This window comes from Pleuronectes platessa, chromosome 9, assembly GCF_947347685.1.
Source record: "Pleuronectes platessa chromosome 9, fPlePla1.1, whole genome shotgun sequence".
In the NCBI taxonomy this organism is placed as follows: Eukaryota; Metazoa; Chordata; class Actinopteri; order Pleuronectiformes; family Pleuronectidae; genus Pleuronectes; species Pleuronectes platessa.
In genome coordinates, this window is record NC_070634.1 from 27,915,464 (window position 1) to 27,943,352 (window position 27,889).

The 27,889-nt window shown below is 47.3% G+C and overlaps 4 protein-coding genes across 4 annotated transcripts; 1 reads left to right on the top strand and 3 right to left on the bottom strand.

Annotated features, from left to right (window-relative positions):
* Positions 1-1,436: 1,436 nt before the first annotated feature.
* Positions 1,437-10,044, bottom strand: slc1a8a (solute carrier family 1 member 8a). The gene is given in 10 exon segments (XM_053430519.1): positions 1,437-1,598; positions 1,793-1,895; positions 2,064-2,198; positions 2,800-3,312; positions 3,727-3,826; positions 4,554-4,761; positions 4,835-4,877; positions 6,349-6,564; positions 7,671-7,750; positions 10,000-10,044. Coding segments are annotated over 10 exon segments (1,590 nt in total). The 5' UTR covers positions 10,030-10,044.
* Positions 10,045-12,740: 2,696 nt separating this feature from the next.
* On the bottom strand, positions 12,741-15,667 carry LOC128447978 (zinc transporter ZIP3-like). Its single transcript, XM_053430454.1, is given in 4 exon segments — positions 12,741-14,028; positions 14,030-14,274; positions 14,528-14,744; positions 15,601-15,667. Coding segments are annotated over 3 exon segments (963 nt in total). The 5' UTR covers positions 14,735-14,744; positions 15,601-15,667; the 3' UTR covers positions 12,741-13,517.
* A 1,274-nt stretch (positions 15,668-16,941) lies between these two features.
* Positions 16,942-22,281, bottom strand: sgta (small glutamine rich tetratricopeptide repeat co-chaperone alpha). The gene is made up of 12 exons (XM_053431377.1): positions 22,156-22,281; positions 20,856-21,002; positions 20,579-20,682; positions 20,392-20,482; positions 20,164-20,263; positions 19,903-20,007; positions 19,684-19,819; positions 19,540-19,602; positions 18,974-19,011; positions 17,774-18,007; positions 17,567-17,689; positions 16,942-17,418 (listed from the first exon to the last, which is right to left on the bottom strand). The coding sequence occupies exons 2-11, from the start codon at positions 20,953-20,955 to the stop codon at positions 17,578-17,580; spliced, it is 1,083 nt and encodes a 360-aa protein (XP_053287352.1). The 5' UTR covers positions 20,956-21,002; positions 22,156-22,281; the 3' UTR covers positions 16,942-17,418; positions 17,567-17,577.
* Positions 22,282-22,298: 17 nt separating this feature from the next.
* Positions 22,299-27,306, top strand: c9h19orf25 (chromosome 9 C19orf25 homolog). The gene is made up of 3 exons (XM_053431378.1): positions 22,299-22,473; positions 22,943-23,100; positions 26,538-27,306. Exons 2-3 carry the CDS (start codon positions 22,968-22,970, stop codon positions 26,717-26,719), a joined length of 315 nt encoding a protein of 104 aa, XP_053287353.1. The 5' UTR covers positions 22,299-22,473; positions 22,943-22,967; the 3' UTR covers positions 26,720-27,306.
* Positions 27,307-27,889: the final 583 nt, after the last annotated feature.

Genomic DNA, 27,889 nt, shown 5'->3' on the forward strand with positions numbered 1-27,889 from the left:
GAAAATTGTTTTCAAAAATGACATTAAAGATATTATTGAATTTTTTGTTGATTGAAAACCAAATGAAATATCTGCAGTTATATTCACTTCCTGATGCTTTGACTGAGCCACATGCACGTGATGCACGAATAGAAACTGAGTTTGTGTTTCCACCGATCATCAATGAATTGAAGCAATTTGTCACAAGAGAGAAACAAAACTCAAACTAGCATCTGTTCACGTTCCTGCTAGTGACCGAGTGAAATCCCACTAATTCCTACAGCACCTAGTTTACACTCAAACATTCAATCAAAACAAGAAGAAGAAAATAAAGCACGTAAAGTAACGCATGCCAGCATGCTGTCGAATACAAACCAGCCAGGAGGAGGAGGAGGAGGAGGAGGAGGAGGAGGAGGAGGGGGAGGAGGAGGAGGAGGAGGAGGAGGAGGAAGAGGAGGAGGAGGAGGAGGAGGAGGAGGAGGAAGAGGAGGAGGAGGAGTCTGCGAGATGAAGAGCACTTGATTCATTCAGCTGTCTGATTGGGTGGATTTCCCTTCAACCCTTCAGTCAGTCTGAAGCAGTGAGAACCGGCCAATCACAGTCCAGTAAAAGTGAGTGTAAGCACCCGAGTTACGAACATAAGACAAGAGAACAAACGGTAAAACGAAGGAGTTCATCCTGTTGGTAGATTCCAGATAAAACACCAGCTGATGGATCTTAGTTTGTGGATCCAACATGTTTGAGCTTCTTCAGGTTTGATGTGGTTTCTTCAGATCATCTGTCGTCTGACACGAGGATTCTGGTTCTGGCTCTAAAGTCCAAGTTAAGATGAGGAACACATTCAAACTTATCCAGCTAAAGAAACAGGACCAGAATGTATTCACGGAACATCTGGACTAATGAACTTTGTCATCCTGTGGAACGCATCTGAACCAGCGTCTCCTGGTTGAAGAACAGAACCGAGCCCGACACGCACCGGTCCATCTGGGACCGAACTAGAACTTGGACAACAAATATGGTGAAAACCCACCAGTGGAGTTCTGGTGGAGATAATGATTCCACTGTAGGAGACCAGGAAGGACAGGGATCCTGAGGGGGCTCTGTCTGCTAGGTGGCGCTGTCGGATCAGATGAGGAACCTGCAGCCGCTCACATGACGGTGTTGTTCCCATAATCCTCTGGTGCAGATCAGGCTTGTGTTCATCACTTCATCATCAACCAGAGACGCTTCCCAAAGGGAGCTTGTTAGGGCTGAAGGGGGGTTTGAATCAAAGTGACATCACAGTTTGCCCTTTGACCCCTCACACCCTCAGTGAGCAGGAGAACCACGAAGCTCCGGTCACCTGATCCGTCTCGTCCTGTTCAGAAGGAGCTTCGTGCTCCGTGTGCAGAGTCATCACTTCCTAACGCTCCTTCCACTTGGCACTGAGACTGAGTGATGTGGCTCCGCCTGCTCCATCAAACCTGACAGATGTTGTAGTAGACGGTGTGGGCGTGTCCCTCAGCTGCTGAGTCGCCCAGCGCCTCGAACATACAGTCTTTGTGTGTGTGGATCTCGGTCATTGGCATGTTGACACTGTGGGAGTTGTGAGGAGTCTGGGTTCCGTAGGACGGCACAGACTGGAGACAGGAGAACACACAGGAGAACACACGTGAGCGCCACCCGCTGGTGGGTGGTTTCACATCTTTGATACAGACTTCAGTAAATAAACAATACAAATATCTCCGGAGGAAAACGAGGAGCCAGGACTAGACAATTCAATTCCAGAGCTTTTGCCGATAAATGCCGGTTTGTGTCAGGATGTTGTTTTTACCTTTCCAGTTTCACTGAGAGGGAAATCCTTCCGACAGAGGTGGGCGATGATTCCTGCAGCGAGGGCGTCCCCGAGGACATTGATCATGGTCCGGAATCTGTCCCTGCAGAGGCCGAAGAGACGTGAAGACAAGAAGACACAAGAAGACACAAGAAGACACAAGAAGACACAAGAAGACACCGTGAGACCAACTTCAGACAACGGATTTCAATCTGATTCGCTTCCACCTCATATACACATGTGACATTTCATAATAAGTACTGTTACTTACAGGATCCAATCAATGGCCACGATGAGGGTGATGTCATCAGGGGGCAGCCCCACAGATGTCAGTACGATCACCATGGTAACCAGTCCAGCCTGGGGAATCCCGGCGGCACCGATGCTGGCGGCCGTGGCCGTGATGCTGCCGGGCAACAGGTGGAAAAGAAGAGTCTGTTCAGATGTTCCCCAGTTATTCAAGTTCAGGTTCAACTGTCCATCTGTGTCTCCATGTGGGACACGTGGAGGACGTTTCTACTCTCTGACTCGGTCTGAGAGACGAATCCTCACTTATGGTGATATCCTCCCGCGGTGGATCCCTCAGAGACACGGTGCTGTTTGGGACGTTTTAGGACCTGAACCGTCTCTAAGACAATTGAAGTCCCGGTTTTTAATTTACAATAGCTGCATGTTCTAAAGTAAATAGGACCTGTTTTTTTTAATGAATGAATTGACACGACAGAGTAGGCTTGTGAAAGGGGGACAGAGAGAGAGTGTGTGTGTGGGGGGGGGGGGGGGGGGGCAGCTCCCCCAGGTAGCCTGTACACCGGCCCTGGTAGATCCTGTTAACCCTCCAGTTGCTGTTCAGGATCAATTGAATCACAAATGGAATTGTCGGTCTTTTTGAACATTTGATTCCTGAACAGACCTGGAGATGTTGAGGATGATTCTGTTTCTCTTAACAAATGAATAAAACCTAGGACTTGGTATCAGAGCAGCTTCAGAGCGTGTTGCTGTTGTTTTACCTGATGGTGACCAGCTGACCGAGGTCCAGCTCGTAGTCGTTCACCTGAGCGATGAAGATGGCCGCCACCGCCTCGTACAGCGCCGTGCCGTCCATGTTGATGGTGGCTCCGACGGGCAGGACGAAGCGAGCGATCTGCCGGTCGACGTGGCAGTTCTCCAACAGACACTTCATGGTGATGGGCAGCGTGGCAGAGCTGAGGACGGACGGCATTCAAGTGAAACTGACAAGAAGACAAATGTGAGCGTCAGATTAAATCAGGCCTGTCCTGGACTCTGACCTGGAGGAGGTGGCCAGGGCGATCACCAGCGCCTGCAGCAGCCCGCGGATGTAGGTGAACGGGTTCTTCCTGGTGAGGAGGAAATAGAAGAGAGGAAGCAGGACGAGTCCGTGGACAAAAAGGCCTGCGAGGACGGTGATGCCATACCAGCCCAGCTTCTTCCCCAGGGTGCTCGGGTCCTGCATGTCCAGGATCTTCCCAGCCACCAGGAAGATGATCCCAAAAGGAAAGTACCTGAGAGGACAAGTGAGATATTTCTTTCTTTGTTCTTTCGCTTACTAAAGAAGTCAAGGAGTCATGGGGTCAACACCCAGCACTAGTCCGAAGCTCAGCTCAGATCATTGAGTCATGTTTGGACTCTGCGGCTGTTTTTAATCTGCTCAGTGGCTGAAGCTGCAGTGGGAGGAGCCCAAAAGCAGTGATGTCACCGCCGGCATGTTTTCACCAGCTGACAGGTCATCAGGTCAAACATCCACGGACCATTCAGCAGAGAGACACTGGACAACTTTGTCCGGTGTCAGAGGGACGTCCTCACTAAACAGGAGACGGTGTCGGTTCCACATGAAAACAACTTCTCAACTTTGAGTCCTAACGAACGTCAGATCATCGTTAACGAGCCGAGAGACGGACGCAGAAGCTGAAACTCACCAAACAGCCGCGTTGATGATCTTCATGACGCACTCGTTGATGCACTGACAGACGTTGACCAGTGGCGCCCCTCGTTCTCCCATCCTGCCCAGCAACAGACCTGCAGCCACAGTTCACATTCACATCATCACCTGACAGGTTTGAAGGCTCGTGTGCTTATCTCACTGCAGCAACAGAGGATGTGAAGCAGGAGGACTTCACTCATAACAACACAACTGATGATAACTGGACTTTTGGACCAATCACAGGAAGTAGAGCCAGCTTCAAACCAGGTGTGAACGAGTTGAAGAACTTTGTGTGATTGTCCAGATGTTTGTTTTCCTGCAGTGGATTTTTTCCTCTCACAGAATATTTGAGAACATGAAACAACACAAACTACACATTCATGCAACACAACCTCACTGGTTCTATGTGACTGCGGCAGAGAAACGTCATAAGTGAAACCATCAGTCAAGTTATTGCTGGATTCATGATTTAGTTTTATAACAAATAAAAGAACCATCTTCAGTTCCAGCTCATCTGAGACGTTGCTGCTGAGGGACAGACGTCTAGAGGACCAAGACGTTTCTACATCTGCACAAACATCAACAGATTAATGAGGCTTGTGTCTCACTCTCTAATAATCCAAATCAACAATGGTGTTGTTATATGTTGGTTTATTTCCAACAAGAACCTGTAAACTAGAAGTGATGACGTGCCCCAGAAGAAGAAGGTTCTGCTTCATGTGTGGAACAGTGAGAAGAACCCAGATGTCTCTTCCTCATTAGAGGGGAACACGTTGGGACTAGATGAAGAGGAGCACAGAGTGTGGACCTCGTCCTGCTCACCCATGGTGGCAGAGAAGATGACGATGCCCAGGACGTTCATCTGTTGGCTGCTGCCGGGCTTCGTCTTGTACGTGATCTCTGGGGGCGGAGTCAGCTCCAGGTACACTGTCCGTCCTCTCGGGTCGTCCTCATCAGGGACGAGGTAGACGAAGTTGGGCTGAACGGTTCTGGTCTGGACTTTGAGGATGGGAATCAGATCTGTTTTGTACTGAAGACACAGAGTTTGTTACAGGAAGAGAAACAGAACCAGGAGGAGAGAGTTTCTCAGGTGATTCTCTCACCTGCTGAAATGTGGCTTCAATCAGATTCGATGGAACCATGTTTCTGTGGAGAAAGAATCAAGGTCTTTATTCACTGATCCTCTGTTTGTGTGCGTGTATATATATAAATATATAAATATATATATATATATACACATACATTGTGCACAACAGTAAACAGTTATACCCTAAAACAGTACATGTTGCAGGAGGCAACAGGCGTGACATTGGAGTGTAAACAATCCAGATCAGCTGACCTTCAGCCGAGGTCAGAGGTCAACAGGATGATCATGTTTACGGCCTGTTCATGGGGCGCCAACAAAAGTGGGCGTGTTTCCTTGACGAGGCTCGAGGGCGTGGTCGGCCAACGTGCCACAGCAGAGATCATGACATGTCACGGCTGCTGACTCGGTTAATCTGTCACTCATCCCCCAGGACAACTAAAAATACTCGGATCAGATCCGACTCTAATTGGATTGATGGAGTGTCGGTTAGTTTTCTGCGTATTGTTGATCTGAGTGACGTTCAGTCGCCTGTCAATCAAAAGGTGATGACGGCCTGAGCTCTGCAGGTGTCCTGGTTGTGAGAGTGAGGATTCAAACCAACATCACGTATGTTATCGGTCACATGAACATGTATGATGAGGGTCATGTTGTCTGTAAGAGTTTCCACTTTGGATTTGATGCTTTTGTGTTTAAATTAAGTTGTGTTCTGATCTGAAGCTTCATGTTTCCTCTGATGTGTGAGTTCTGGTTTCACGTTGAAGTTTAAGAGCTAAAGAATTCTGTTATCACCTGCGTGGGCGGAGTCTACCTGTACTTGACTCTGATTGGTTTGTAGCCGGTGTCTGATATTGGCGTGTTGTCAGGTGTGTGTGGGGGGGGGGGGGGGTAGTAGTCTCTCTGATTGAATGGAGGAAATTGACGCTTAATCTGGTTGCCATGGTAACTTCATGATGGTACCAGCATCAGCACCTTCAGGCGCAGTACTCCACGGTATTGCAGTACTCCATAGTACTCAACAGTACTCAACAGTACTTCAAATTCACCAAATGAACGTCCTCGTGGTCAAACATTACATCGGCCGAGGTGAAGACTGCAGCGTCTTCTTCTTCTTCTTCTTCTTCTTCTTCTTCTTCTTCTTCTTCTTCTTCTTCTTCTTCTTCTTCTTCTTCTTCGTCTTCTATCGTTGAATTCTGTCTCTACTTCAAGTGGTTTCACTCTGGAACAGAACCAGGTTCAGTTTGATCCAGACCCAGAACACCTCTTCTGGTCTGAGGAACCGTTCACGCCTGAGTCTGAAGCTCTGACTCAAACCAGGTGTGAACGAGTTGAAGAACTTTGTGTGATTGTCCAGATTTCAGTTTGTTTTCCTGCAGTGGATTTTTTCCTCTCACAGAATATTTGAGAACATGAAACAACACAAACAACACATTCATGCAACACAACCTCACAGGTTCTATGTGACTGCAGCAGAACAAATTCAAACCTGAAGCCCTGAGACAAGCTTCAGCTCTGACCTTTGACCTGTCTCACCTGATGAGGTCGATCAGGGCGTCGGCCGAGGTCATGACAGGCCCCCCCCCCAGCCGGTGGCTCTCCATGTCCGTTCCCACGCCGGGTTTGATGATGATGACGAGCAGGATGCCGACCACCACAGCGATGAAGGTGGTCCACAGGTAGTAGGTGACGGTGAGCACGCCCATCCGACAACAGGCCTTGGACTCCATGGACGACAGACCCGACATCAAACTGCACAAGGGACACACACACGTCTCTGATGTGAGCGAGGTGGACCACATGACAAAGACACACGTCCATGAGAGCATGAGTCAACACGTCTGTAACACACAAACTGCAGCACTGTTTATTACACTGATTTACATGTATGTGGGCGTTCCTAATAATCTGCCATCTCAAAGTACATCTATGAACAGCCATAAACACTTTAGGAAGAAGAAATCTGAACGTCTGCTTCTCGTCTCAGAAAAACAAAGAATTTTAACTGATGTGATTTCAGTGAGAATTGAAAACCGATAATCAAAATAAAAAAAAACACAAAAAAGTTTGATAAAAATCCAGGAGATGAGATCAGATGCTTTGTCCAGAAGTGACCTCATCAGAGCTGATAATAATAATAATGATTAAAACAGGAGAATAGTTTGGCAATGTGTGAGTCTGATTTGAACCCCGGAGGCCCCAGAGGCTCCAGAGGCCCCAGAGGCCCCAGAGGCCCCAGAGGCCCCAGAGGCTCCAGAGGCTCCAGAGGCTCCAGAGGCCCCAGAGGCCCCAGAGGCCCCAGAGGCTCCAGAGGCTCCAGAGGCTCCAGAGGCCCCAGAGGCCCCAGAGGCCCCAGAGGCCCCAGAGGCTCCAGAGGCTCCAGAGGCTCCAGAAGCTCCAGAGGCCCCAGAGGCCCCAGAGGCCCCAGAGGCTCCAGAGGCTCCAGAGGCTCCAGAGGCCCCAGGCTGATCCAGAGGCCCCAGGCTGATCCCAGACCGGCTGCATCGACAGGATAAACCTCACGTTGATTGGATTTTAAATTAATAAATACATCTGACAGTTATTTACTTCAATAATCAAGTGATTACTCAATGAATGAAAATGTCTGAACTCATAAGTTTCTGGATCTCAAGTTAAAATATTTTTATTAAATCTTCCTTTTCTGAAGCCGGTTTCTGTGGAGATTATGAAACTGATGCATAGTGGGTGTCAGTGGGGGTCAGTAGGGGCCCGTCAGGAGGAGGAGGAGGAAGAAGAGGAGGAGGAGGAGGAGGAGGAGGAGGAGGAGGAGGAGGAGGAGGAGTAGGAGGAAGAAGAGGAGGAGGAGGAGGAGGAGGAGACGCTGGACGTTGACCTACCTGGACGTGATGAGAGGAAGAATGAGCATCTTCAACATCCTCATCAGCAGCTCTCCAGGAAAAGAGAAGTAGAGCTTTGCCTGCAGTGAAAGTAGAAATGTTTAGAGAACATTGAAAGTTGGTGTTGATCTCACTCGATTCACGTGTTAAAGATCACAGAGATCACACGTTTCCTTCTCCTCGGAATTGAAATGTAGTGTGAGGAAATGGAATCATAGAATTCTATTTATGGTAATGATCTCTGCTTTTTATCTGCTGCATGATTATCATGTTACTGTCACTGCAGATGAAGGTCTGAATGCTGATTTAAACCCTGGGATATAATTGGGAATACTCTTAATTAATTTAGTTTTGTTTGTTTTAAACTCTGCAGATTTAAAATAATGGAATCAAAAGCTTTTAGCCCCAAAAGTTGCAAATGAACAGAAACACTTTGATGAACATTACCTGTGTCTTCATCTCCTTGTTTTAATTGTTTAATTTAGTTCTAGCTCCTCAAACTCAATCACTTATTGAAGGATGTGAACACTTTGTTTTCACAGGAAGATTTTATGGAATATTTGCTCATAAATCAGTCGATTTGAGTTTGTTTTGACAGTTTGATTATTTTCATGCTAATCCTTCATTAGTTTACAATCTGCACAGACTCAGCTGATCCACGATCCAAAGAGAATCAGTTTCTCTTTTGCTTTATTTAAACGATGTCACTGGATTATGAAACTCGCTTTTTCTCTGAAAACACGTCTGACTGATTTCTACAAGTTCTTTAAAAAGTGTTTGAACAGATGAATGGAGGTCGTTGCTATCAAAGAGAATATGAAATACTAAGAAACAGTCTGTTCATGAAGAGTGATGCTAGCTGATGCTAAACCTCATCTATATTATATCATATTATATTCTATATCAGCTCTCTGACTCTGAGGCTGCGTTCACAAAGTCCAACCACTGAATCATCAGCTTCCTGACCACGACTCCCTGATCCTGAAGAGACGGCTCAAGGTCAAGGAGAGAGAAGGAGAAGCTGTAAGGAGTTAGGAAAGGAGTTAGGAAAGGAGAACCACAGTGTGGAGGAAATCAGACTCAACTTCTTCTGTGTCCATTCCACAGAAAGAGGATTAAAACATCTTTTATATTCAGTTACGAAGATGAGATTCAGAACTGAACATATCAGTTAATTATGTTTGTTGTTCACTGGACAGATAAAGGAAAATAAAACAGCTGTTCTGTTTTTTATATTTACATGGGCCCGTTGTGTCACTTAAATGTGGCTGACGCTATGAATTGTGGGACGGCATTGTCTCCTTTCCTTTCCTTAAGGATGGTCCCATGTTTCCTCTACTAAAGGAGACAGGTTAGGAAGCAGTGAAGCTCCTTTCCTCATCATTCAGAGAACTGAAGCACTTCATTTCACTCAGTTAAGAACCACCCGTAACATTGCTAATGCTAATGTTCGCTAATGCTAATGTTTGCTAATGCTAGCCGCTGTCTTTTAGGTTATTTAGGTCAAAGACGTTTAGTTTGTTTTTAAATATCTTTACCTAGAAATTAACACTTTGTAACATGCTAACATAATAAGAGCAGGCTAGGCTAATTGTTATCTAGCCTAATGTTAGCTTACGGCGGTAATAACTAATATTAACTTCACCTTACAAAGTGTTGAATGTTGTAAAGAGATGGATAAAACTATAAGTCAAATATCAATAGAATAAATATACAAACCAATATTTGATACTTTTTGAAAAATATGCACAGAAGCTGTATTATCATTATGAATTATATTTTCTTAAATAAACAGACAATAGAGTTTAACAGCAAAGTTGAAGATTCAAAATGTAAATGTTGATGCATGAAGTAAATGGAAAATGAAGAAAAGTATCAACAGGAAATCTTAAAAACAATCAACTGAACATCAGGAAATATTAATGATAATTTGAAAAAGAAAAATATCACTGATAAGTTTAAAGAGAAGAAAAAACATAAGAGCTGAAATATTGACTTGAGTCCTGAAGGGGGAAGCAACTAGACATTTAAAAAGAAAGTATCTTAATGGAGACATGAAAATATCATGGGCACTGAAATGTTTAATAAAGTCCTGATTGGGAATCTAAAGGAAAGTTTCCAAACCGTCTTTGAATGTTTCAGATCAGAAATCTAGTAAACAGGACAGGAAGTGAGACTTTAAAAATAAAGGTACTATGCAGAAGACAAATATCAAGAGGACATTTAGTTTGTAAACATGGACACTGAACTCTTGAGTTCTGATGTCGTTTTTAAAAACAAAGTGTAGATGTTGTGCAGGTGAAGGATGAGGTGGGGGGGGCGAGCTGACCTGTGTGGAGAGCTGGGTTCCTCTCAGCATGAAGCCCAGCGTGCAGCCCGTCAGCACCGCGATGACCGACAGGGTGAGCAGCCCGTTCCTCCGGCAGAACTTCTGGATCCTCTGCCGCAGGTCGGACTTCCCCGTCGCCCGGAGGAAGGTCTTCATCTGGTCCCCCATCGTCCCCTCCGGGCTCCCGGCGGCACACGAGCCGTTGGCGGAGCCGGCCTCCTCCTCGCCTCTCGGTAACAGAAGCTCCTCCATGGTCCAGAGTGTGCAGTTGGCCGGGTGACAGACCTGTGCGAGCCGAAGACTAGTTAGCCTTTCCCCCTGAGGATTAAGTCCTCACGATCAGAGCCACCAGGAGCCTGAAGGCCTCCTGCAGCCGGCTCCAGACTTACCAGGACTAAGAGGCTTAGAGGAAAGTACCTCACACGCCTTTGTTGTGGCATCTGGTCCAGGTCTCTGCTGTAGCTGGACCTGGTCTCTGCTGCTGGACCTGGTCTGTTCTGCTGGATCTGGTCTGTTCTGCTGGACCTGGTCTGTTCTGCTGGATCTGGTCTCTGTGGCTGCTGAACCTGGTCTCTGCTGCTGCTGGACCTGGTCTCTGCTGCTGCTGGACCTGGTCTCTGCTACTGGACCTGGTCTCTGCGGCTGCTGGACCTGGTCTGTTCAGCTGGACCTGGTCTCTGCTACTGGACCTGGTCTCTGCGGCTGCTGGACCTGGTCTCTCTTCTACTCCTGTTGATGAGGTGTCGGGATCAGTCTAAACTTTGGACTGATCCTGACTGGCTAATCCATTGTGCTCTGCACGCGTGGGTTCGAATCCCATCCTCGTCGAAAATTAAATTTTAGGAAACAATAAAAGGAAACATCACCACTGCATTTCCAATCAGTGGAGATGGTAAATATAGCTAATTGGCACAATAAACTCCTCAATGTGCCATATCGCCTAAAGTCCAAATCTGTTGTTCCTGCATCAGTGATGTCACAGTGATGTCACAGTGATGTCACAGTGATGTCACAGTGATGTCACAGTGATGTCACAGTGATGTCACAGTGATGTCACAGTGATGTCACAGTGATGTCGTGGATGAGCACAGCCCACATAGCTCTGTGAGAGGAAGACCTAACGTTTCCTTTTCTCTTGATCTATATAACAGCCCTGAGGAAATGATGCTTGAATGGAAAACATCGACCACAAATACTGCATCAACATCTACGTAAAAATGTCAACGTTTCACTTTAAAATGTAAAATCACAAAGTGTGTAATCTGTGCAAGGTGGCTGAGAGCTGGAGTACAGCAGGAGTCAGAACATCAACAGTAGAACAGTACAATCAACACAGACAATTCACATGAAAATGTTAATAGAGAGTCCTCAATCTTTAAGGCACTCAGGCACAAAATAACAATGTTAACTCAAATGTCTTGGTCAATTCTTTGGGATTTCTGAAATGTGGGGTTCATAGATGAGGGATCACCGGGCTCATCCATCCATCCTGAAAACAGTTGAGAGAGATCAGATACTAATTACATCCACTGAGACACCATGGACTATAAGGCTGTGGCATTGCAATAGATGAAGAGGGCTTATGCCAACACTGAGGAGGAGAGGAGGGGAGGAAGAGGAGAAGAGAGGAGGAGGATGGGAGGAGGAGAAGAGAGGAGGAGAGCAGAGAGGAGGAGGAGGGGAGGAAGAGGAGATGGAAGATGAGGAGGAGGATCAGATGAGGAGAAGAGAGGAGGAGAGAGGAGAAGAGAGGAGGAGGATGGGAGGAGGAGAAGAGAGGAGGAGGAAGATGAGGAGAAGAGAGGAGGAGGAGGAGGAACGACTGTAGTGTCATAAAGATGACAACATTGAACAAACATCAGTGAGATAAGAACGACCTGAAATGACAGAAACATATTTTGGTTTGGTCCATGTCCCATCTGCTAACGTGGAGGAGGTATGAGCTGCAGCCAGCCCCCAGGGGGCGATATCAAATATTTGGCTTCACTTCGGGGATCCGTCAGGTCGTTCATCTTGGATTATGATCAACGGGCTGTTTTCACCAATTGAACCAAAATAAAACTAATTTCTGCACAGATTCTCCATCCGATCATAACCCTGATGTCATCAGGGGCCCGGGGCCCGTCTCAGCTCCGGGCCCCTGACCTCTCTGCCTTCACAAAAGCGGCAACGCTGCAGTTCCTCAGATGTCCACTAGATGGTGGTTCAGGATAGGGTCTTCACCTTGAGATAATATATATTATGGTTTGATGATATATAAATAAATTGAATTGAATTAAATATCATTTGATATCGATAATTATCATGATAAATGTCACAATAATTATTTTAAGTTAAAAGATGATTTTTACTTGAGGTTTTAAACTCTTCTGTATGAGCAGATAATCGTAAACATGTGTTTACAGTATTATATCCACATGTGTGGAACCTTCTTATTAAAAGATATTATCAACGGTGCCTGATCACGTCGATAAACCCCACAATCTGGACTTTAAATATAAATAAATATACTGCTGACTACAAGCTGACTCGACCAATCAGATGAACAGATCCAGTCTTTGACTTCTGGCCAGTGATTGGACCAGCTCCTGATCTCACCCCCCCCCCCCCCCCCCCTCCTCTCAAACATCATGGATCAGATTCATGAGTGTCAGGTCAGCTGCAGCCGAGAGGAAACGTGAGGTCAGAACAGGAAGTGGAGAACGACTCAGAGTTACAACTGTTTACATCAAACAAACACGTTTTGTAACTATGACACTTTAATTCTCCAGTAATATCAAAGAAGTTGAGTCAGAAATACAAACGAGATCACAACATGAATAAATACACCAATAATAAGTTACATGGATGAATCCCGACAGGTCCCAGTGTTAAAGTTTGTTATCAGCAGGTTTTAATAAATTAATTCTTCTAGGACCGGCTCCATTACATTTATAATATTTATAATATTTAAAACCTCTGAATGAAGTGACTTACAGAATAACTCACCAGCAAAACCAGGAAAAAAGAAAACAACTGGAATGGAAATGTAAACGGAAAGATTTAAAAGCAGATTCTCACGATGGATGTGAACATGTGACCAAATGATTGTGGATTTCAAAATAATATCAGTTCCTCTAAAGCCATTTTCACACATGAGCTGCAGATGGAATCCAGAGAATCGTCTCCAGAGCTTCTCCAGAGTTTCACAGCTGAACAACAGAGCTTCAGGTTTTCAGCTCAGACTCGTTCAGAATCAGATCCTCCTCATGGTTCAGCCCCGGGTGCAGCAGACACACACAGGAAGTGACCTGTTACCTCAGCTGCAGAGGTCATGTGATCATGTTTACATCACCTGACACGTCGTCAGCTCTGATCACCACAAACTCTCTTGTTGTTCTCACATCGGATTCTCTTGAATTTATACAAACATAACACCAGGAGGCCAATAAGGAACTGGGAACTGTGGAGTCCAGAGTCTGAACGCAGCTACAGTGTTTACTTTGGTATGGTGGTCTGAGTCGGTGACTTCCTGTCCGTCACCACGTGATAAAGACGAGAGCGGCGAGCGCAGTGTATCCGAGGATTAGGAAGAGCACCTTGAGGAGCCGGTCCTGTTTGTCCTCCAGCTCTCGGGACAGGATCTCGAAGAAGGTGACGAACAGGAAGGTACCGGCTGCGAAGCCCTGCAGCACCACAGACACCACGCTACCCGCCAGCGTCTGAGCCGACTGGATGCCCATTCCTACCAGCATGCCCAGTGGGATCATCAGGCTGACTGTGACTCCCAGCTTGGCAGCATCTTTCATGCCCTGCGACGCCTTGGCCATGCTGACACCGAGGGCCACAGCGGCCAGCGTCTCGTGCACGGCCACGCCCAGGAAGAGGCTGTCCAGCTTGGCTCCGTCGTCCTGCAGGCCGAGCGCCAGGCCCTCAAACACCGAGTGAGCCGACAGAGCCAGGACCAGGCTCACGAGCCGCAGAGGCCTCGCCCCCGCAAGCTCCACCGGGTTGAAGTGTCCGTGCCGGTGTCCATGTGAGCGGTGAGCGCCGCCCCGGCCCCCCTCCGGTGACCCCCCCCTCCGAGCTGATGAAGGGCGTCTCGTACTCGGAGTCGCTGCCGGCCTCAGAGCCTCCGGCGTTGAAGGTTTTCAGGTCGATGAAGGACGGTTTGTCCTTCTTGAAGGTGAGGACGGCCTGTTCCACAAACACAGTGAGGAAGAAACCGATCATCATCATCGTCTCCGCCACAGGATAATTACTGCTGATCTGCAGCTGGCGGAACACGTCCCCCACCTGAGGAGACGGAGACAGATCCGGGGTCAGATAACAATCAAAGTGTTCTTGTGTTAGTTTCACTGGTGACAGACAGGGCTGAGGCATAGCGCCCCCTCCTGGATACTGAGAGTCAGGCAGAACTTAGGTCAACCGTATTAGAGCCCAGGTTTCAGAACCACATGAGAAGTTGTTTCATGAAACCTCTCTAATGGTGGACACTGTCTCATGTCTTCTTACAGGACAACGAGAAGTCCTACTTTAGAACAGTTACCTTGTCTCTGACGGCCGGCAGCAGAGCGTTGAAGCACGTGGCGAGGAACACGCCTCCTCCGAACGAGTTACAGAGAGACAGAGCTCTCCTGTACCTCTGCGCCTTGTCCTGGTCGACCAGCAGGAGGCGCACTGGGACCAGAATGCCGGCCAGCATGAGACCGAATAATCCCAGCAGGCCGAGAAGCTTCTTCACCAGGATCTGCATCCTGACGCTGCTGAGAGAGAGAGAGAGAGAGAGAGAGAGAGAGAGAGAGAGAGAGAGAGAGAGAGAGAGAACAACACAGAGAGAAAAGAGAGAGAGAGAGAGAGGACAACACAGAGAGAGAGAGTGAGTATCTTGTATAAGTATAGAGATGTTTGTTGGATTGTCTCCACACACTGGTTCTTCTTTCCAACTCCTTTCTGAACGTGACCACATCACCAGCTGTACCTGTATCAGTTAGTTAGAGAACTGAGGCATAAAAATGTCACATAAATATAATTCAGATTACAAGTATTAAAGACTTTATTCTGAAATGTGGTGGAAGAAGAAGTGGCATGCAACTGTCCCTGGAGCAGTAGCTGAGTAAACTAACCAGCTAACTAACTTATCATCTAACTAACCGGCTAACTAACTAAGAGTTCACATCAATGAAACGTGGCTCACTAAACTCAGATCTTTATTATTTACGTCATAAACCGGTTCTGTTTGTGACGTAAAGTTCACATCTGAGCATTAAATCCACTTCCTGTCAGGACGTTCAAAATAAAAGGTTAACGCGTCAGAACCAGTCGCTATGGTGACAGTTGAACTTTCTACGGATCACGTGACTTCATGTTTCTCTCATTCTTCATCAGCTTCATCTCCATCACTTCGGTTTACATCATTTCACTACATCACAGATATCATTGATCTCACTTCCGGTCCGTCCCGGATGCCTGAGGAGAACTTGACCGCTAACACTCGTTAGCTTCTCTGCTAACACCGGAAGTGATCCGCCACAGCAGAACATCCGCGCACATCTGTGTGACTGACACTGATCAAAGACCTGGGACCAACACGACAACAGGAATCGGACGTGGACTGTTTACCTGCCCGGGCCACCGTCCGCTGGGCCTCCGCTCCGCTGATGCACGAAGACACTTCCGCCTCCGTCACGAGCTCTGACCTGCTTTCTGATGACGTAGGCAGAGATGGATACCAGGAAGTGATGCTTTCTTTAATGTTTTTATGTCTATGATCCGATTTGTTTTTGACATGAAATGTTGTTTAACTTGTAGGAAATACAAAAGTTATTAGTAAATATTAAACATGTGGTTCAGTAAAACAGGTTTTTCAGTTTGGCTCAATATTTTGAGAAGATAAAGTGTTTACTTCTTCAGAAGGTAAACATTCACACAAGTGGGTGGAGACCACGTGACACTGACTCTCCACCTGCTCCTGTGGAACCTGGATTCGCTGAGTCATGGAATGTTTGAGAGCTTTGATCATCCACATGAGGTTTAACAGAAAACACCTCAGACCCACGAGGAACCATGAAGATTAAAAAAGCCAAACCTCAGAAACAGATTCAAACTTCGAGATGATAAAAATAAAAACAGCTGCAGCAGAAAAGAGTTCATTTTAAATGTCTGCTCTTTTTTAAACGGTTTGAGTATTTATGTGTAAAAATCTAAAGCAACACTAGAAACAGAAGCTGCTTCCGGTGCCTTCAGGCTCAGAGGATCTTCTGTCAGTGAGGGGAACAGGTTCTCCTCCACTGACCGGGAGTGGGCAGTCGGATCAGGCCCCAGACTGGGAGATGTGGGTGGACGTGGGCCTCCCAGTCCCATCACCTTTTACCTGATGCTCTGGTCCGACACCCTGCAGACGCTCAATCCCTAACATCCACTGGTGGTCACGAACATCTGTTAACATCCACTGGTGGTTGGTTTTAATTGAACATACAAGGGATATTCTCCATCTTGTCCTATGTTCTAAACTGGGACACTGTTTAGTTTACAAACACAGAGGTGATGACATCTCAACAGGTAACATGGTGCTCATAGTACTTTCATAGTGCTGCCGTACAAGCCAGTCTCCAGTCAGATTTACCTTTAGCCTCAGGTCGAGTTCGGCTTGTATTGTGATTACAACCAAAACTCTTGATGACAGTAAGATACACAACTGATGTTATGTCCCCATCACCTGCTGGTGGCTGAGAACATCTGCTAACACCTGCTGGTACCTTCAATTGAGCAGAAGACCTTCAAATGCAAAACAGACATTCACCATCTTTTCCCATATTCTAAATCTTTTATTATTTAGTTTTCATTTCACTTACTATTATACCTTAATGTTATTATCCATATTCGTTGATATTCACAACAGTGCGTGTGTGTGAGTTTTTATTATTTGTTTGAAAGGAGAGAAAACTCACCAGACAGATGATGTCAAATGTTGAGATGCTCTTTTTAATTTCCAAACTCTGTTTAAATAACTCTGTGACACACACACTGACACACACACACACACACACACACACACACACACACACACACACACACACACACACACACACACACACACACACACACACACACACACACACACACACACACACACACACACACACACACACACACACTGTTTAACATCTGGGACATTGTTGTTGTCAGAGCTTAGTTTATTAGATTTGAATGTTTGATGTCAAAGTGTTGAGTCACATGGTTCTTCATATAAAACACAGCGCCACAGGAAGTGGCCGTTGTTTTTGGTGACGTGGATCCTGAATGAGCCCCCCCCCACCCTCTCTCTCATGCAGGAATTATTCAATGACGGAAAAAAACCCTCTTTCAAGTCCTTCGAGCGTTAATGATCCAGATCAGAAAGAAAAAAGGTTCTGCTCATCTCCTCCAGAATCTCACAACCTGGAACAGAGACAGGAAGTGAGATGAGCACTGGTTTCCATCTGTCGAAGATGTTTTCACATTCAAGGTCGTCTCTAGTGGAACAGTTTTTAAGGAAATCTATTTCCACAGAATATTTTAAAGAGATTTTATTTATTTATTTATTTACCATGTCTGATGTCACGGCTGCTCCTCGTTTCCTGTGCTGGGCGTTCGGTTGCGGATTTGACTCCTCAGCTGTTCGATGAGTTCGGGGTTCTGCTGCTGCATCTGCTGAGCGAACTGCTGACCTCTGCAACCACAACAACAAGAACATCAGCCAATCACGTCCACCTGACAGAGAGCATGCTGGGAAACATCTGAGTCAGGTACGTACGCCTGGATCAGTCCTGATAAATCTCCAGATCCAGCTGCTCCAGGGACTGCAGCTCCTGCTCCTGCTCCAACTCCTGCTGCGCCTCCTGCATCAACTCCTGCTCCAATTCCTGGACCAACTCCTGCTCCAATTCCTGGACCAACTCCTGCTCCAGCTCCTGCTCCAGCTCCTGCCCCGCCTCCTGCTCCGCCTCCCCCCATCCCGCCGTACGCTCCGGACATCATCCCCGACATCCTGGACGAGAGCAAGCAGACGAGACGTTAACTTTGAGAAACACGAAAGGAAGAAATCGACTTCGCTCCCTTCACTGGTTACCAGTGGCTGCCAGTGGCTGCCCACATCCACTTCAGAACACCAGTACTTGGTACCGTGCTGTGAACGGATCGGGTCCAGTCTAATGGTGCTGAGCCACGACGAGGTGGCAGCTGAAGATGGATCCTAACTGGCGGCACTGGACAGTGGCTGTGGACTCTAGTGGATCCGATCTGGATGGTGGATCATGATCTTGCTGGTTGCTGACCAGAGACTATGATCACATAAAGACTGATTGATATAGAATACGTCTCCTCAGATACTCGACCATTACTGACAATAATCCATCAGGTCATTGATCTTCAGTTCTGCTACAAACTGTTTATTCTAATCAAAGCTGTAAAGACTCTGATCTTTATGATGTCCTCTGTTGGACTAGTGTCCGTCCCGGGAGACGGGTCCTCACATGTGTCTCTGAGGTTTCTACCTTCTCCACCTGTTGAAGGTTTCAGTAGTTTGACTCTTGCTGAAGAACAGAGGACGTCTCACCTCGTTAAAGACTTTGAGACAAACTGGGATTTGTGAATATGGGATCTACAAATAGAATTTGATTGATTGATGATTGACTCTGCATCGACCAATCAGCTGCTCCCTAACTGCGAGGGACAGCTGCCACTCAACAACATCCCGACTGTCTACACATCTTCCTCCAGACTAAGACACTTGTCTTCACACCTCGGTGAAGGACATGATGTCTAAGTCAAGTTGCATTGACATGTAGCACTTTGTAGTTTGGCTGTTTTGTAGCTATTGTGTTCACATGATTCTTGTTGTTCTGGGTTTGTTCCCTGAAGCACATATTGTGAGTCGCTTTGGATAAAGGAATCAGCTAAATGTATTGTAATGTAAAAGGTAAAAATGAGCAATTAGAGGAGAAAACAAACTTACATTTGCTGAACCTGAGGGTTGTTCATGAGAGACGACGCCTGCAGAGACAAACACTCCGTCAATAATCTGCAAACATCTTCATCAACTCCACTGCAGCTCAGACATCATGTGACAACAATCAGCTGGTGTCGTCAACACACACACGTTTAGAGGCTGAGCTGAAATTAAAAAGCTGATTCCCACAGATTTAACAAAGAAATAACGACAGAACACCTTAACTGATCAGTTTGATGAAAGTGAGTCTGATGTGTAGTGTGAACTTGAGTCTGTTCTCTGTGACTCTGCTGAGTGGGTTCCATCTCCTGAGAGAACAACTGACTGAGAGTCACTGACACAACCAGCTGAAGAGTGAAGCTGAACTGAGATCAGCTAAAAACACTCTGAAGTTATTAACAACCAGAGTTTATCTCCAATATTCAGCAGGAAACTTTAAAATATGAAGAATTCTGAGTTTGGTGGATTTGTGTGGTTCAGGTTACTACCCCCCCCCCCCCCCCCCCCCCCGAACCCACGAGACGGACGTCCCTGTGAATATCGTAGCTTTGACAGAACCAGAGAGTTCTCACCATGTTCATGAAGCCGGGGTTACTGAGCAAACCAGCCAGGTCCACTCCACCCATCCCTGCTGTCTGAGAGAGGACACAGACACATGAATACAACATCTGTCAGAAACCCGCTGCTCACAAACACTTGGTGTCGTCTCCTCTCACCGGACTGGACGTGTCCATCTTCTCCTCTGCGATCTTCAGGTTGGTTTTGTACGTGTCGTTGTCGGGGTCGAGCTCCAGAGCTTTTTTATAGAAAGTCGCTGCTTCTGTGTGTTTGTTGAGACTCGCCAGAGCCAAACTGAAACGACACGACAACACGTCAGGAAACATGTGAAGAGACGGGCCAGCGTTGGGTCTGGATCCCCTGAGCATTCCTCTCACCCCATCCTCCCGTAGGCTTTACTGTAGCTGGGGTCGATGCTGATGGCCTGCTCACAGTCCTGCACGGCTCCAGCATAGTTCCCCAGTTTACTGTACGCTGCAGCTCTGCACAGGGAAATTGAAATTATCACATCAAGATCAGAATTTTTGTTTTTTAATCCAGAGCATCTTCATATGTTCATATTTCATATTTAAGTTAGAGCTAAAAACATGAACTGTGTCTCTGGAAGCTTGGCAGACACAGAGGTGCCCCGTGCCGACCTGTTGCAGTAGTAGACGGCGTTCTGATGGTTGATGGCGATGGCCTTCGAGTAAAACTCAACAGCAGCTGCAAAGTTGTCGACCTTCATTTGGTCGTTACCTGAATCCAGAGACAAAAAGCGACTGATTACTGGAAAATGTAATAAAAGCAAGAGGAGAAACTGCAGCTGTTTTTAAAACATGTCTGTGATTTGCTTTGTGGTCACAGACACCTGGTCCTCGTCTTACCGTCGGTTTTCAGTCTCTCAGCCTCTTCTCTCTGTTCCTCACTAATGGAGTTTGAGGTGGAGTTGTTGTTGACCTGCGACTGAGCTGGAAACTGACACAAACACACAAACACACAAACAGAAAGAAGCACTCAGAACCTGAAAGCTTGACTCTTCATGTCCTCACCCTGAAGAAGCTCTGACTCTACCTTCACTGTGGCGGAGGCGAAGATCTCCGGTAGCGTCATGGGGACAGCGAGGCTCTGGTCATCGGTCGACACATCGAACGCTGTCTCCAAACACTGAACAGCAACTGTAGAGCGACCAGATGGTTTAAACAGGAAGAAACACACAAGCTGAACGTGCTGCTGCCAAACCCCCCCCCCCCCCCCCCAGTAGCTCGTCAGTCGCTACAGAAGCAGAGCCCACAACAACAATACACTTTGTCCTGTTCAGTCCCGTGAATGGACAGTCAGGAGGACTCACCCTCCAGACTCTCCTGGGCGCTGGACGTCAGGTCCCCGGACCGGAGCTGGTCGTGGAGGAACTGGATGATGGAGAAGGCGAGGCGCTTGTTGTCTGTCATGGTGACGGAGGCTCAGACCTCTCTGGATTCACTGAGGGAGGGAGACCCTGCAAATAACAGCAAGAGCAAGTGGCTGTTCCTGAGCATGGTGATGTCATGATACATGTCACACAGCTTCCAGATACATTATGACTCATGTCCGAGTCGGAATCATGTACATCTACACACACACAGTCTGAATCATCATGTTACAACACCGCACAGTCGAGCTCATGCCTCCAACAACAAACCCTTCAACTCAATCAAGCTGCACCAAACTACACACACTCATAAATATCTGGTCCCTCAATGTGTTGTTTCTTCATCATGATCTCTGAATCACACAATTTCAAAGAAAGAGAAAAACAAATCCTGGACCTGAACCTAAATTCAATGTGTTCTTCCTTCACCAAGCAACAGACAAGTGGACCGGGGTGAAAAGCCTGGTGGAGGCTTGAGCTCTGGTGGTGGTCAGGTGGTTCAGAAGCTCACTGACGTTTCCCTCAGTTTAAGCAGCTACATGTAGCATTAGCCTGGAGAACATTCTGCAGGGATGCTAACAGCTATCAGCTAACACTCGCTATTTGAACACATTAATCACAATGAAACGACCTACTGATAACGAGCAGATCACTGAAGGGACTCCTCAAACTACTGTCGTTTTCTATCAACTACAGTTTGTTTTAGCTTAGCATGCTAGCATGTCAACACCTCTTCATGTGTCTATTTGAGAAAGTCACGTTTAAAAGGCTCAGATCTTTGTCTCTGGCTCAGATCGGCAGGAAGGGACAGGGACACGGGGACAGGTTGAGACCCTGCATCGGGCTCACACGTGACTCATCGGGTGTGAACTCATCTACACACACCGGGACTCGAACCACTGCTCTATGATGTGAGTCAGTCATTCATGTAGCTGTCAGAACAGCTGTGACTGTGTAAAAGTTCATGTTTCCGGTGTGACACCTGAGCCGAATCACACAGCGGCTTGTGCACGCGTATTACACACACGCACGTTACTTCTGACGGACGCAGGATTCACATCAGACTCAAATATCTGGTCTATGTTCAAAGTTTTGAAAGGACATTGGCGTGACGTGCTCCAAGCCCCAGCGACACGATGCTAACAGCTAGCTAGCGTCGCGTCCCGGTAACTGTGAAGGTGGAGCCGGGAACTCGAACCTGTGACGCCCCCGGTCTGTTGCGGTGACACGGTTCTCTTACCAACGATCTTTCCCGTGGAGATGATCCCGGTGACGGTCGCTCCGCTGCTCCGGGGTTCGTCCGTCAGTTAGCTACTTATCCTGTCGAGGAATTATGCCGTCATCGGAGGGCGCCGCTGTAGACGTCATCATGGTGGGGAGCACTCGCCAATCAAAGGCCAGTTAGGGGGCGGGTCTAAGCTCAACTGCGGTTTGTTTTCGACACGTTTGTAGTTTTTCTGCGGAATCTGCGTGTTTTCGTTTTTTTGTTTCCGTGAATCCGGTTCAAATCCCCGCAGATCCACCGAGCGACCACGGAGCTCCGCAGGGACACGACACGGTGAGACCGGCCCCACCGGCCCCGGGGCTCTGACGCCGCAGAGCAGGAAGCCCGTTCACACACAGCAGCTGCGTTCCAGACGTGACGCCATCTCTCATCTTCATCTGCGACCTCTTATCAATAAGATGAGGATCTGGTTCAGTTCGGCTCAGACATGTTGGACTGGACTTTGACTCGTGTCCACGTGCACACTGGTGTAGCTAGCTTCCTCAGTTAGCCTCCAGCACTTAGCAACATGTCAAGCTCGTATAAACTCTGTTCTGATAAATTCTGGTAGATTCGTTTTCTTCCGAATTGAAGAACGAGTCGTTGAATTTCTAGGATTGAATTAAATCCCTGTTCAGACACAAATAAACGTTCAGGACAAATCATTGAAAGTTAATTTAATAGATACATATACAGAAGTCTGGAGCTTCTCGTTGCATTCTGGGTATTTGGTGTCACAGGGTTCTGTTTCCTGTGGGTTCAGGTCTGTGTGTCCGAGGGTCCCCGTCATGAATAAAAACAAGAAGAGGGTGGTTCTGCCCAGCCGTCCTGACCCCCCCACTGTGGACCAGATCCTGGAGGACATCAACAGAACTGCACCCAGCGACCCAGTGTTCAGTGTCCTGGAGCAGAGTGGACAGGGTGAGTCCACCTGGGCCCGTCCAACGTCTGTCCATCCGTCTGTCTGTCTGTAGTTAACCACCTGTCTGTCTGTCTGTAGTGAACCACCTGTCTGTCTGTCTGTCTGTAGTGAACCACCTGTCTGTCTGTCTGTAGTGAACCACCCGTCTGTTTGTCTGTAGTTAACCACCTGTCTGTCTGTAGTGAACCACCTGTCTGTCTGTCTGTAGTGAACCACCTGTCTGTCTGTCTGTCTGTAGTGAACCACCTGTCTGTCTGTCTGTAGTGAACCACCTGTCTGTCTGTCTGTCTGTAGTTAACCACCTGTCTGTCTGTCTGTAGTGAACCACCCGTCTGTTTGTCTGTAGTTAACCACCTGTCTGTCTGTAGTGAACCACCTGTCTGTCTGTCTGTAGTGAACCACCTGTCTGTCTGTCTGTCTGTAGTGAACCACCTGTCTGTCTGTCTGTAGTGAACCACCTGTCTGTCTGTCTGTCAGTAGTGAACCACCTGTCTGTCTGTCTGTAGTTAACCACCTGTCTGTCTGTAGTGAACCACCTGTCTGTCTGTAGTGAACCACCTGTCTGTCTGTCTGTCAGTAGTGAACCACCTGTCTGTCTGTAGTGAACCACCTGTCTGTCTATCTGTAGTGAACCACCTGTCTGTCTGTCTGTCAGTAGTGAACCACCTGTCTGTCTGTCTGTAGTTAACCACCTGTCTGTCTGTCTGTATGTAGTGAACCACCTGTCTGTCTGTAGTGAACCACCTGTCTGTAGTGAACCACCCGTCTGTCTGTCTGTAGTGAACCACCTGTCTGTAGTGAACCCCTGCCTCTGTCTGTAGTGAACCACCTGTCTGTCTGTAGTGAACCACCTGTCTGTAGTGAACCACCCGTCTGTCTGTCTGTAGTGAACCACCTGTCTGTCTGTAGTGAACCACCTGTCTGTAGTGAACCACCCGTCTGTCTGTCTGTAGTGAACCACCTGTCTGTAGTGAACCACCTGTCTGTCTGTCTGTAGTGAACCACCTGTCTGTAGTGAACCACCTGTCTGTCTGTCTGTAGTGAACCACCTGTCTGTCTGTCTGTCAGTAGTGAACCACCTGTCTGTCTGTCAGTAGTGAACCACCTGTCTGTCTGTCTGTAGTGAACCACCTGTCTGTCTGTCTGTAGTGAACCACCTGTCTGTCTGTAGTGAACCACCTGTCTGTCTGTCTGTCAGTAGTGAACCACCTGTCTGTCTATCTGTAGTGAACCACCTGTCTGTCTATCTGTAGTGAACCACCTGTCTGTCTGTCAGTAGTGAACCACCTGTCTGTCTGTCAGTAGTGAACCACCTGTCTGTCTGTCAGTAGTGAACCACCTGTCTGTCTGTCAGTAGTGAACCACCTGTCTGTCTGTCAGTAGTGAACCACCTGTCTGTCTGTCAGTAGTGAACCACCTGTCTGTCTGTCTGTCAGTAGTGAACCACCTGTCTGTCTGTCTGTCAGTAGTGAACCACCTGTCTGTCTGTCTGTCAGTAGTGAACCACCTGTCTGTCTGTCAGTAGTGAACCACCTGTCTGTCTGTCTGTCTGTAGTGAACCACCTGTCTGTCTGTAGTGAACCACCTGTCTGTCTGTAGTGAACCACCTGTCTGTAGTGAACCACCCGTCTGTCTGTCTGTAGTGAACCACCTGTCTGTAGTGAACCCCTGCCTCTGTCTGTAGTGAACCACCTGTCTGTCTGTAGTGAACCACCTGTCTGTAGTGAACCACCCGTCTGTCTGTCTGTCTGTAGTGAACCACCTGTCTGTCTGTAGTGAACCACCTGTCTGTAGTGAACCACCCGTCTGTCTGTCTGTAGTGAACCACCTGTCTGTAGTGGACCACCTGTCTGTCTGTCTGTAGTGAACCACCTGTCTGTAGTGAACCACCTGTCTGTCTGTCTGTAGTGAACCACCTGTCTGTATGTCTGTAGTGAACCACCTGTCTGTAGTGAACCACCTGTCTGTCTGTCTGTAGTTAACCACCTGTCTGTCTGTAGTGAACCACCTGTCTGTCTGTCTGTAGTGAACCACCTGTCTGTCTGTAGTGAACCACCTGTCTGTCTGTAGTGAACCACCTGTCTGTCTGTAGTGAACCACCTGTCTGTCAGTAGTGAACCACCTGTCTGTCTGTCTGTAGTGAACCACCTGTCTGTCTGTCTGTAGTGAACCACCTGTCTGTCTATAGTGAACCACCTGTCTGTAGTGAACCACCTGTCTGTCTGTCTGTAGTGAACCACCTGTCTGTAGTGAACCACCTGTCTGTCTGTCTGTAGTGAACCACCTGTCTGTCTGTCTGTCTGTCTGTAGTGAACCACCTGTCTGTCTGTCTGTCTGTAGTGAACCACCTGTCTGTCTGTCTGTAGTGAACCACCTGTCTGTCTGTCTGTAGTGAACCACCTGTCTGTCTGTCTGTCAGTAGTGAACCACCTGTCTGTCTATCTATAGTGAACCACCTGTCTGTCTGTCTGTAGTGAACCACCTGTCTGTCTGTCTGTAGTGAACCACCTGTCTGTCTGTCTGTCTGTAGTGAACCACCCGTCTGTCTGTAGTGAACCACCCGTCTGTCTGTAGTGAACCACCTGTCTGTAGTGAACCACCCGTCTGTCTGTAGTGAACCACCTGTCTGTAGTGAACCCCTGCCTCTGTCTGTAGTGAACCACCTGTCTGTCTGTAGTGAACCACCTGTCTGTAGTGAACCACCCGTCTGTCTGTCTGTCTGTAGTGAACCACCTGTCTGTCTGTAGTGAACCACCTGTCTGTAGTGAACCACCCGTCTGTCTGTCTGTAGTGAACCACCTGTCTGTAGTGGACCACCTGTCTGTCTGTCTGTAGTGAACCACCTGTCTGTAGTGAACCACCTGTCTGTCTGTCTGTAGTGAACCACCTGTCTGTCTGTAGTGAACCACCTGTCTGTAGTGAACCACCTGTCTGTCTGTCTGTCTGTCTGTAGTGAACCACCTGTCTGTAGTGAACCACCTGTTTGTCTGTCTGTAGTGAACCACCTGTCTGTCTGTAGTGAACCACCTGTCTGTCTGTAGTGAACCACCTGTCTGTCTGTCTGTAGTGAACCACCTGTCTGTCTGTAGTGAACCACCTGTCTGTCTGTAGTGAACCACCTGTCTGTCTGTCTGTCTGTAGTGAACCACCTGTCTGTCTGTCAGTAGTGAACCACCTGTCTGTCTGTCTGTAGTGAACCACCTGTCTGTCTGTCTGTAGTGAACCACCTGTCTGTCTGTCTGTAGTGAACCACCTGTCTGTCTGTAGTGAACCACCTGTCTGTCTGTAGTGAACCACCTGTCTGTCTGTAGTGAACCACCTGTCTGTCTGTCTGTCTGTAGTGAACCACCTGTCTGTCTGTCTGTAGTGAACCACCTGTCTGTCTGTAGTGAACCACCTGTCTGTAGTGAACCCCTGCCTCTGTCTGTCTCCTCAGACGTGTCCCGCTCCTCAGACTCTGACGTGGACATGAAGTTCCTTCAGTGTCGTCGGTACCTGGATCTGAACGAGCGGCTGCAGGAAGCTCGAGGTCGGCTGCTGCGACAGAGGGAGGAGCTAAAGGCAGCGGGGGAGCAGCTGGACAGAGATGTGGAAAAGGTCAAAGGTCAAACCCTATGACTCTACAGCCTGGTGGCTTCGCTGACTGTTCTCTGACGTGTGTGTGTGTGTGTGTGTGTGTGTGTGTGTGTGTGTGTGTGTCACACATTTCTAATCAGATCATTGGGACTGACAGACTCTTGTGTTGCATTCAGGTACAAACTAAAGTGTGTGTGTTTTTGCTGTTATGCTGCTCATCACCTTAAATGCACCTTCCCTATTTTGAGTTTTATAATCTTCTGACTTCAGCTCAAGAAAACACAGAAACAAACTGTATAAATCTGATAAGACATATAAAAATGCTGCAAAGTCAGAAAAAGAGATAAATGTAAAAGTGTGAGCCTCAGTTTTCATGTGTCCTGCTCAGTTGAAAGGAGCCAGGCAGTGTGCTGGTTCAGTCCCGTCCTCACTGTGTCTGAAGAGATCAACACGGCAGCGTAAGGAAACACGTCACTCTTTATTAGATGAAAACATATATAATGAAACACGTCTGTTGCTTTGCCTCTTTCACATGACAGCGTCACCTCCACGGCCTCATTCACACACAAAGGGCTGAGATCTATTTATTTAGATTGAATAAATACAGAATCATATATTTCCTAAGTCAATGATGAATATTTGACAATTTGTTGTACTGACAGATTTGTGAGACATTAAAGGGGAAGTCCCTCATAGTCCCTCAATGTACCTGATAGAGACAGAACAAATGAATGTAAAGGATCTCAGTCGGCTGAGGAGTCTCCGAATGATGAGCCATCAAAAGTTCAACATTCAGTTTTTGAGTGAACTCAAAGAACCGAGAGTTCAGATTCACCTGCAGAACTTGAGTCAGTGATTTAATGAGGAGCCTGATCTCAGCCGGGTGTGAACGAGGACGCTGACGGGGACGGGGACAAACTTCGGGACCTTTTGATGGAGCTTGATTCCCCGTTCGTCTCAGTTTTCATCGTGGGGCTGTTAAAAGGATTTTCACCAACAATCTGTCCGAGTATAAAATACACGGCTGCAAAGTTTAGAACTTCAACTTTCAGGCATGAGCTTCAATAAGATCAAAAAAGTTTGTGAAATGATGATCAGAAAGTTTCCTATCACCTTTAAACCTGTGAACTAATCAGTGAATGTGTAAAATTGTTAAATGTCACATTTTATTTCATTTTGTTGAATTTATTTGAGTTGATATGTTGAAGAGCT

What these genes read in the sequence shown, in the direction of transcription:
- sgta (XM_053431377.1), bottom strand. Translation starts at nt 20,955, where the DNA reads ATGACAGACAACAAGCGCCTCGCCTTCTCCATCATCCAGTTCCTCCAC. An exon ending in AGATGGACACGTCCAGTCCG is followed by an intron (nt 19,603 to 19,683) that starts GTGAGAGGAGAC and finishes GTCCTCTCTCAG; the next exon opens with ACAGCAGGGATGGGTGGAGT. An exon ending in TTATCAGGACTGATCCAGGC is followed by an intron (nt 17,690 to 17,773) that starts GTACGTACCTGA and finishes TTGTGGTTGCAG; the next exon opens with AGGTCAGCAGTTCGCTCAGC.
- c9h19orf25 (XM_053431378.1), top strand. Translation starts at nt 22,968, where the DNA reads ATGAATAAAAACAAGAAGAGGGTGGTTCTGCCCAGCCGTCCTGACCCC. An exon ending in CCTGGAGCAGAGTGGACAGG is followed by an intron (nt 23,101 to 26,537) that starts GTGAGTCCACCT and finishes CTGTCTCCTCAG; the next exon opens with ACGTGTCCCGCTCCTCAGAC.